The sequence below is a fragment of the Penaeus monodon genome, chromosome 1 (genome assembly GCF_015228065.2).
Source record: "Penaeus monodon isolate SGIC_2016 chromosome 1, NSTDA_Pmon_1, whole genome shotgun sequence".
Classification (NCBI taxonomy): Eukaryota; Metazoa; Arthropoda; class Malacostraca; order Decapoda; family Penaeidae; genus Penaeus; species Penaeus monodon.
The window spans coordinates 7,522,321-7,532,320 of record NC_051386.1 but is presented as its reverse complement, the minus strand read 5'-3'; the positions used below and the strand labels follow the sequence as shown (position 1 = coordinate 7,532,320).

Here is a 10,000-nt window from a genome sequence, read left to right as displayed (position 1 = left end):
CCGACCTCACCGCCCTTCCTCTCTCCCTCTGCAGGCAAAAAGATCGACTGCATCACGACCGTCGGCTCGGATTCCTTCAAAGGCGTGGTGGACAGCTACTGCTTCATCATGGGTACTTTCACGGTGGACAGGCTGCACGAGAAGCAAGTGGGGGTCCAGGTGCCCCATCCGGGCGTGGGGCCTGCAGAACCCGACGACGAACTCACTTTCCACTCGTACTACCAGTGGGTGCCGTTCGTGCTGTTTGCGCAGGTGATTTCCTTTGTTTGGTTTGTGTTTCTTTTTTTTTTTTTTGTCTCTTGTGTCGAGTCGGCGTCATAATGCGTTTTAGCTTTTGAATGAGTCACACGAGAAGGTTTTTTTTCTGCAACGTTTGTGATGTGATCGGCCATTCGAAGTTACCCTGTCGACGATTCTCCAACTTGCTAGTCACACGTGGCGAGTCGAACCATCGCTTATGCGCTCGATTTCAGCAACAAACATGGCGTCTAAGATTGCTCGCGCGACCCTCTTCGCAGGTTATTTCTCATCTGCTGTAGAAATGGAGGCTTAGCGATTGCAAAAACAACTGTGTGGGTTCGTTCGGGGTTGCAGAGACGAAATAGTAGAAGTGTGTATCATAATTTGCTGCAAGAAGTTCGTTTTGGAGAATAGATATAGGCAAGAGTTTGGAAGACGCACACATACAAACAATAATGACGTTACGGATACTTTCAAATGAATTTTCGTGTAGAAATAATAAGGACAATTGAAAAATATAAGGGTATATAATGCAACATCTATTTAAGAATCATACTTTAAAGAATATTGAAATGTATATGAACACTGTAACAGAAGTTTAGGGAAGAGGAAAAGTTAGAGTTACCGCAGACTTATCGTTGAAAAAAACACTCGTGTGACCCAAGCTCTTCCTTAAAACAATAGTCCCCATTTTTGGCGATTGATCCTCAAGCCAGTTCACCCTTACCCATTTCTTTCTTCTCGTGGATACGGAACAAACAATGAATTTACCTGCAAAATAACCCCCAGACACTTTTGAGCAGCATTAATGCCACCTACAATTGCCGCGTGATTCGACAGGAGGAAGCGAACCTTTCGGGGCGATTCGTAGCGCATAAATGAAGAGGATTTTTTTTCTATATTTGCCGAAAAGTATCGCCACAAAGAAAAAAAAAAAGTTCAACGAAAGATTTGTTATATTTGTATTTCTTCCGCTCCAAAAACTTACACTTTTGGAATCCAAAGGGTAAATTTTCTCCAGATTAGGAAACGCTGCTTTAGAAAACTGCCGACTGTATTTATCATCTTTTAAAATTATCCAGAAAAGATACATGTACCTATCCTTAACGGAGCACATAGATTTAAACTATCCAATATATATATATATATATATATTATATATATATATATATATATATATATATATATATATATATATATATATATATTTTCCATTTACATACAAAGAAACCCCAATCCGACCGGATTTTTCAAACTGCCAAAATCGTACAATATTTTTTTTGTAATTTTTGAATACTATTTGTATATATTTATATAAAGAATGTATAAAGAAACCTGAATCCGATTGTTTATATATATCTATATTTATATATCTATCCATCTATCTATCTATCTATCTATCTTTCCATCTATCTGTCAATCCCTCTCTCTCTACCTATCTATCTATCTATCTCTATATCTACCTATCCATCTCTCTCTCTCTCTCTCTCTCTCTCTCTCTCTCTCTCTCTCTCTCTCTCTCTCTCTCCATCCATCCATCCATCTCTCTATCTATCAATCTCTCTCCCTATCCATCCATCCATCCATCCATCCATCCATCCATCCATCTATCCATCTATCTCCCCAGAGCCTCCTGTTCTACCTATCCACCCATCCACCCATCCATCCATCCATCCATCCATCTATCCATCTATCTCCCCAGAGCCTCCTGTTCTACCTATCCACCCATCCACCCATCCACCCATCCATCCATCCATCTATCCATCTATCTCCCCAGAGCCTCCTGTTCTACCTATCCATCCATCCATCCATCCACCCATCCATCCATCCATCTATCCATCTATCCACCTATCCATCTATCTCCCCAGAGCCTCCTGTTCTACCTATCCATCCATCCACCCATCCATCCATCCATCCATCCATCTATCCATCTATCTCCCCAGAGCCTCCTGTTCTACCTATCCACCCATCCATCCATCCATCCATCCATCCATCTATCCACTATCCATCTATCTCCCCAGAGCCTCCTGTTCTACGCGCCGCACTGGCTGTGGAAGCAGTGTGAGGGCGGCCTCTTCAAGACGGTCATCCAGGATCTCTCCGTCAGGGATTACCTCGGCAGGGAAATGAAACCTTATTTCAGCCGTAACGAAAGGTAGTGGTTTGTTCTGTGGTCGTGTTCTGTGTTTTTTTTCCCTCGCTGGTTTGTTCTGTGGTCGTGTTCTGTTTTTTTTTTCTCTCGCTGGTTTGTTCTGTGGTCGTGTTCTGTTTTTTTTTTCTCGCTGGTTTGTTCTGTGGTCGTGTTCTGTTTTTTTTCTCTCGCTGGTTTGTTCTGTGGTCGTGTTCTCTTTTTTCTCTCTCTCTCGCTGGGTTGTTCTGTGGTCGTGTTCTGTTTTTTTTTCTCTCGCTGGTTTGTTCTGTGGTCGTGTTCTGTTTTCTCCCCGCTGATTTCTGTAGTCGTGCCCCCCCCCCCCCCCCCGCTGGTTTGTTCTGTGGTCGTGTTCTCCCCCCCCCCCCTCCCGCTGGTTTGTTCTGTAGTCGTGTTCTTTTTCTCCCCTTCGCTTGAATGATAAAATTGTGTTCTTCGCTCTTCGGAATCCTGTTCTACTGGTTTTATCGTTTTTTATCGTTTCAGTCATCGTCATTACCATTATTATCTATCATCATTATCATCATCATTATCCTCACCATCATTACTATAATCTTCCTCATGATTATCCTCACCATTATTACTATAATCTTCATCACCATTATTCTCACCATCGTTATTATAATCATCCTCATTATTATCCTCATCATCATTACCACAATCACCATTATCCTCACCATCGTTACTATAATCCTCATCACCATTATCCTCACCATCATTATCATTACCGTACCCAATACAAGGCATTTCGTTCCTCTAATTCTTATCATACCTTTACTATATCTTTGTTATCACGAATATCACATGTTCTCTGAATGCATTTCCCGAACCCAGAATGATATCAGTTATAATATCAATAGCATTATCCTCACCAACACGTTTTTCGTTTGTTTTTGTTTTTTCTCTGAGAATATTCGTTATTACTCGTCAGTAATGTAAAGGAACGTAATGTTTTTTTTTTCCCAAAATGGTATCGTTTATTACTTAATTAATAATTACTTCCTTTCCATATATCAGGAAACAAAAACGCAACTGAAATTCAACTAAAATATAAAACTGACGTGAATGAAAATCCAGGAAATTCAAAACGCGCTTAATAAAAACCGAGCGACACCGAAAACGCACATGAACAAAACTCACTTAATTCAAAACACACATATTTGAAATCCCATTAAACCGGGTAAAAACGCACATACACAGTCCAACAGAACCCATAAAAATGCACATACACAGCCTAGCAGAACCCATAAAAACGCACATACACAGCCCAACAAAACACACAAAAACGCACATACACAGGACATCTACCACTAACTCCCACCCACCTACCACACACCCACCACCCATCTACGACCCACTCCCACCAACTCCCATCCATCTACCACCCACCCACCACCCATCTACCACCCAACTCCCACCAATTCCCACCCATCTACCACCCACCCACGACTCATCGACCACCCACCCCTCTTCACACAGGTACCGGGCGCTGTCTTCCTACATCCAGAACCACGCGGACCAGAACAAGCGTTGGGTCTTCAGGTTCTTCCTGTGCGAGGCCCTGAACCTGGTCGTTGTGCTGTCCACGTTGTACTTCACGGACTGGTTCCTCGGCGGGGAGTTTCTCACGTACGGTACTAGTGTAAGTTGCAAATTGGTGCGTTGTTGAAGCTGTTTTGGTACTAGTGTAAGTTGCAAATTGGTGCGTTGTTGAAGCTGTTTTTGGTACTAGTGTAAGTTGCAAATTGGTGCGTTCTTGAAGCTGTTTTGGTACTTTTCACTTTGGTATTTTAATAATAATAATAATAATAATAATAATAATAATAATAATAATAATAATGATAATAATAATAATAACAATAATAATCACATCAGCGATATTCATTATACTCATTACCATTGATGATCATCAGTACATTCATCATGATAATAGACTTAATAATATTAGGAAGAGCTAGGACATCTTAGCATGACAGGCAAGATCGATGGAAAACGAAGCAGGGGCAGACAAAGACTAACCTACACAGCAAGCATAAGTAGATGGGCGAGAATAACGGAACGAGAACTTTTGAAGACCACAAAAGACAGAAAGAGGTGGAAATCCATGATCGCCAACGTCCTTGTGGGACAGGGCCCTTGAGAAGAAGAAGAAGAATTAGTATAACTACATATGCATCTACGATAACAAAATAATGCAAATCATAGCGAAAACAATAATGGTAATAATAATAACACTAACAAATAACAAAATAATAACAATTTGAACAGGGATAATAGCGAAAGCCCAAAATCGTAAGTTATTACGAAGAATTCTTATCAGACTCATATCTCTGTAAGTAACATAAGTCCTTATAAGTAGACGTTTCTCTCCTGCGAATATAGCATTATCATCGCCCTCAATTTAAGGGGTAATAACACAAACGAATATAGCATTATGACCCCCCTTAATTCGAGGACTAATATGATACAAACGCATATAGCGTTATCCTCACCATAAATCCAAGGGCTAATAAACCACCCTTCACCTAATCCTGCAGGTGATCCAGGTGGCCGGCATGGACCCCGAGAACAGGACAGACCCCATGGCCTTCGTGTTCCCGCGGATGGCCAAGTGTACCTTCAGGAGCTTCGGTAGTTCGGGCACCATCCAGGTCCGTGACGTCATGTGCCTCATCGCCACCAACATCATCAATGAGAAGGCGAGTGTCCCGTTTAAGTGTCCCGTTTAAGTGATCCCGTTTAAGTGTCCCGTTCAAGTGTCCCGTTTAAGTGTCCCGTTTAAGGGTCTCTCTCGACTGTCTTTGGCAGGAGTGTTGTGTGTGTGAGAGAGAGAGAGAGAGAGAGAGAGAGATAGAGAGAGAGAGTGCGTGCGTGCGCGCGTTTGTGTGTGTGGAGAGAGAGAGAGAGAGAGAGAGAGAGAGAGAGAGAGAGAGAGAGAGAGAGAGAGAGAGAGAGAGAGAGAGAGAGAGAGTGCGTGTGCGTGTGTGTATGCGTGTGTGTGTGTGTATGTATGTGTATGCATATGTGCATACTTTTCAAATAGGCATTATGTTCAGCATCCCTATACTTCTCGGAACTAATACCTTACCCACAGCGCCCTCACCCTCTTTCCCACAGATATACCTGTTCCTGTGGGTGTGGCTGGTCACCCTGACGGCGCTGACGGCGGCCTGGGTCTTCTACCGCCTCCTCGTTATACTCTTGCCGTGTCTTCGAGTGGCTGTTCTAAAGGTATCTGGTCTTTTATATTGACAATTTGTCAAATATTTCTATATACTGATGTTGACATGTCATTGTGTAATTTCTTAGTAACATTGGTTGTTGATTTGCTTGTCACTCCCAAATATTCGTGTGTATGTATCTATTATCTATATCTATCTGTCTATCTATCTATCTATCTATCTATCTATCTATACATACATATATATACATACATATACATATACCTTTTCATTAATTTATGCATATATGTATTTATATAGATAGATAGATATATAGATATACATACAGATAGATATAGATATAGATGCATAGATACAGATAGATCTACTATACATATAAATGAATAGACAAATTAAAAGACACACATTCTCTGAGACACTTCATTATTCACATTTTCAACACATTCTGTCCATCCCACTCAGTGCCATAAACCGTTTCCCTTTCACGCCATCCTTCTTCCTCTCAAACCTCACTTCCCACTTACCCTCTCACCCCTCTCTCTTACTCTTCCCTCTCACCCCTCTCTCTTACTCTTCTCTCTCACCCCTCTCTCTTACTCTTCCCTCTCACCCCTCTCTTTTACTCTTCCTTCTCACCTTTCTCCTCATCTTACCCTTACTCCCTCTCTCTACCTTTCTTCTCTCCACCCTTCTCCACCTTCTCGTCCCTCACCTTCCATCCCTATCTTTTCACCCTTCCCTCTCATCTCTCCCTCTCATTTCTCCCTCTCATCTCTCCCTCTCACCCCTCCCTCTCATCCCTCACCCTATCTTACCCTCACCCCCTCCCACTACCTTACCCTTCCCCACTCTCTGACCCCTTTCCTCTCACCCCCACCCTCTCGCCTACCCCTCTCACCCCCACCCTCTCACCCACCCTTACCCCGCCCTTCTCATTCCTCCCTCTCACCCCACCCTCTCATCCCCACCCCCCTCACCCACCCCTTTCACCCGTCCCTCTCACCGCCACCCTCTTACCCACCCCCCTCACCCACCCCTTTCACCCGTCCCTATCACCGCCACCCCTCTCACCCCTCCCTCTCACCCCACCCCACAGCTGTACGTGAAGAAGACTTTCCACCCCGACGTCTCAGCGATCATGAGGGAATCCTCTCTGAGCGAGTGGTTCCTCCTCGTCAGTCTCGGGAAGAACATGGAGGTGACCGTCTTCAGCGAGTTCCTTCAGTTCTTCGCCAGCGAGCAGACCAGCTCTACGGACACGATCCCCGTGCACGAATACGAGAGTGAGAAGATATCGCTTTGAGTGGAACGTGCGAGGGGAGGGGAAGGGAGTGAGAGAGAGTGGGGAGGGCGGGAGGAGAGAGAGAGAGTGGGGAGAGAGAAGGAGGGACAGCAAGGGAGGAAGGGAGGGAGGGAGAGAGTGAGAGTTAGAAAGAGAGAGATAGAAAGAGAGAGCGAGTGAGCGAGCGGGCGAGAGAGAGAGAGAGAGAGAGAGAGAGAGAGAGTATGAGAGAGAGAGAGAGAGCGAGAAAGAGAGAGAGAGAGAGAGAGAGAGAGAGAGAGAGAGAGAAAGAGCCAGAGACATAACGGATGATAAAAAAGTGTAAAAAAAAAAAAAAAAAAAAAAAAAAAAAAAAAAAAACTTTTTACCTTTTTTTTCAAAAAATGTAATGAAGGGAATAATAAAGCTAATCCAATGGCGAAAAAAGAAAGGAGTTCCTCAATAAAAGACCTAAATATCCATCTGTAGGAGACTTCAAACCCACATTACATAACATTCGTCAGTTCGGGACTTCAAAACCCTGTTACATATTTATTGTTTTCTTATCTATCTTGGATTAATGTTCTAAATCCATAAGACGGTTGGAAGTACCAATATTACTTGCTGTTTCATATCAAACAGCAATGTTATCAGGTTATCAGTTGTTGACAGAGAAACTGACAAGCGGTTCGGGGTCCTTGTCTTAATATTCATTATCTATTATCACGTAACGGTCTCTGTGATAAGAAGGCTGAGCAGTCACTTTTGTAATGCTCCTCTAGATACGGTCGGCCATTTTTAAAAGGTCGTGGAAATTCTTTTTATTCCATTTGTGATACTGAGTTATTTTTTCAAGATAACAAATCTTTTTTTTTTTGTTGATGGGTGGGAGCTTGTATTCTGAATACATGATAGATATATGGATATAGATAAGGGGATGATAGGTGGATAGATAGATAGCTATGTATTGATACGTTGATAGATATTTAGAGATTGATATGCAGATAGATAGATAGAATAAACTGATTTATAGGCGGATAGATACACACATAAAGTAAATTGACAGATGGAGAGATAGAGAGACATGTAGATATAGAGATATCCAAAAGGATAGATAGACTGCTATACTTATAGACAGACAGATAGATTTTGTTAAAAGAAATGTAAAGAACTTAGACGGTAGATAACTGCAGTTTGTGCAATAATAATGCAACATAACACTCAAATTTTACATTTTATCAGACTTAGACCAATATCAATCGAAAATATGAGGATATTAAAACCATGTTGGTTTAAAGCATATTCTAATTATGATTTTTTTAGATAGCTATATGAATATGTCTGCACGTGAGTATGACTATGATGCAAGTATGTTGACAAAATAAAAGCGCTGTGTCTATTTAAACAGATCTGTGAATAATAACGACAATGAAAAATCTTTGTAGAATCTTTATTAACTGAACTACCACTGAACGAAACGAGATTACAAAAAGCATCCTTTTAAACACGCACACTCAACACACACAATCCGCGCCCATTGCCCCCCGCCCATACCTACCCACCGGCCCACGTCCACGCCCAGTTTCCCCCTCTCCCCCACCCCCCCCTAGCTATGGGGCAGCGTCGGGTAGAGCCTCTCAGCGGCGGGGGCGGACGGGTCGCGCGGCCGGTACGTGCCCAGACTCGGGGCGCTGGCAAGGTAGCGATGACCGGCCTCTATGATTCCGTGGAGGACGTCCCGGAAAGCCAGGGGGTTCAGGTTGCGGCCCAGGGCTTCCAGAAGGCAGAAGTCCCCTGCGTGCATGCCCCGGATCACCTGCTCGGCCTTGGGGGAGAGCTTGCCCTTGGTGTGGCTCTCCACCAGCCGGAGGCGCAGAAGGGGGCTGTACAGGACCAGCAGCTGCCAGATCAGCTGGAAGAGGGACGCGAGATGTTAGGGAGTCTCTTCTTATGATTGATAGTATTATGATCATCACCATCATTATCAGTATGATCACTGTCATTATATCTATCACTACAATAATATATTTCCATCATTATATCATTACCATTTCTATTGTCCCCATCAACATCATTATTTTCTTTATAATCATTATCATTATCGTCATCATCGCTATGATATTAACTATCACTGACAATTCCTTAATCACCTTAATCACACCTTAATTATAAAATTATAAAACACTTTCTATACGAAAAAAACAGCAAATAAAACAAGATAAAAAAAAAACAAAAAGAAAACAAAGACGGAAACCCCATCCCAAACAAAACAAAACCACATAAAAAACAACAACAATAAACACAAAAAACACCCAAAGAAAAGGAAAAAACCATCTCACCTGCATGGACGTGAGTGAGACGAGGACAACGAACCAGAACCACATGACGAGGAACACCTTCTCGTTAATGATGTTCTGAGGGAGGATGCACAGGTAGTCCAGCCTCTTGATGGTCCCCGAAGCTCCGAACTGGTGGAACGTGCACTTGGCCTGGCGGGGGAACGCCTCGTACAGGGCGTCCGTTCGCATCTTGTCGTCGGAAACCAGGAATTGGATCACCTGGAACGAGCGAGCGGGCGATAGGGGCGAGAGGTAATTCTCAGAAAGGGAGAGAGAGAGAGGGAGAGGGAGGGAGGGAGGGGGAGGGAGGGAAGGAAGGAGAGAGAGAGAGAGGGAGAGAAGAAGAGAGAGAGAGAGAGAGAGAGAGAGAGAGAGAGAGAGAGAGAGAGAGACAGAGACAGAGACAGAAAGAGGGAGAGGGAGAAGAAGAGAGAGAGAGAGAGAGAGAGTGAGAGACAAACAGACACACACAGAAACAAACAGACTAGCAAACCAGAATGTTATTACCTGACACGAGAGAATTAACTATTTTAACAAAGAAAAAGAAATATGACAAATATGATCAATGTGTGAGCGTGAAAATAATATTCTTTGTTAAGCTGAACCAAGGGCATTTTTTCAAAATAATTTCCTTTATATGCGTCGTAGGAGGGAGGGATGAGGCATAATCGAAAAGGAGAAGAGAAAATAAGAAAAGAAAAGGTTAATGATATGCACAAGGGAAGGGGAGCAGGAGGTTGAGATGAACAGGAAAATGAGAGGAAAAGGAAGAGGATGTGGAGGTGGAGGTAAAGGAAGAGGAGAAGGAGGAAGTGGACATAGAGATAGA

At 43.0% G+C, this 10,000-nt stretch overlaps 2 protein-coding genes across 2 annotated transcripts in view; one reads left to right on the top strand and one right to left on the bottom strand.

Moving 5' to 3' along the window:
- LOC119575885 overlaps window positions 1-6,962 on the top strand; it is a 21,300-nt gene extending 14,338 nt beyond the window's left edge. Inside the window, exons 9-14 of the mRNA XM_037923426.1 lie at window positions 35-252; window positions 2,262-2,395; window positions 3,869-4,031; window positions 4,927-5,088; window positions 5,507-5,620; window positions 6,668-6,962. Coding sequence (XP_037779354.1) covers window positions 35-252; window positions 2,262-2,395; window positions 3,869-4,031; window positions 4,927-5,088; window positions 5,507-5,620; window positions 6,668-6,874 — 998 coding nt within the window. The 3' untranslated portion in view covers window positions 6,875-6,962. The remainder of the gene's footprint in view (window positions 1-34; window positions 253-2,261; window positions 2,396-3,868; window positions 4,032-4,926; window positions 5,089-5,506; window positions 5,621-6,667) is intronic.
- A 1,299-nt stretch (window positions 6,963-8,261) lies between these two features.
- LOC119585904 (innexin inx3-like) overlaps window positions 8,262-10,000 on the bottom strand; it is a 4,833-nt gene continuing 3,094 nt past the window's right edge. Inside the window, exons 6-7 of the mRNA XM_037934653.1 lie at window positions 9,172-9,390; window positions 8,262-8,744 (exon numbers count right to left, since the gene is read on the bottom strand). Of these exons, the coding sequence (XP_037790581.1) occupies window positions 8,439-8,744; window positions 9,172-9,390 (525 nt within the window). The 3' untranslated portion in view covers window positions 8,262-8,438. The remainder of the gene's footprint in view (window positions 8,745-9,171; window positions 9,391-10,000) is intronic.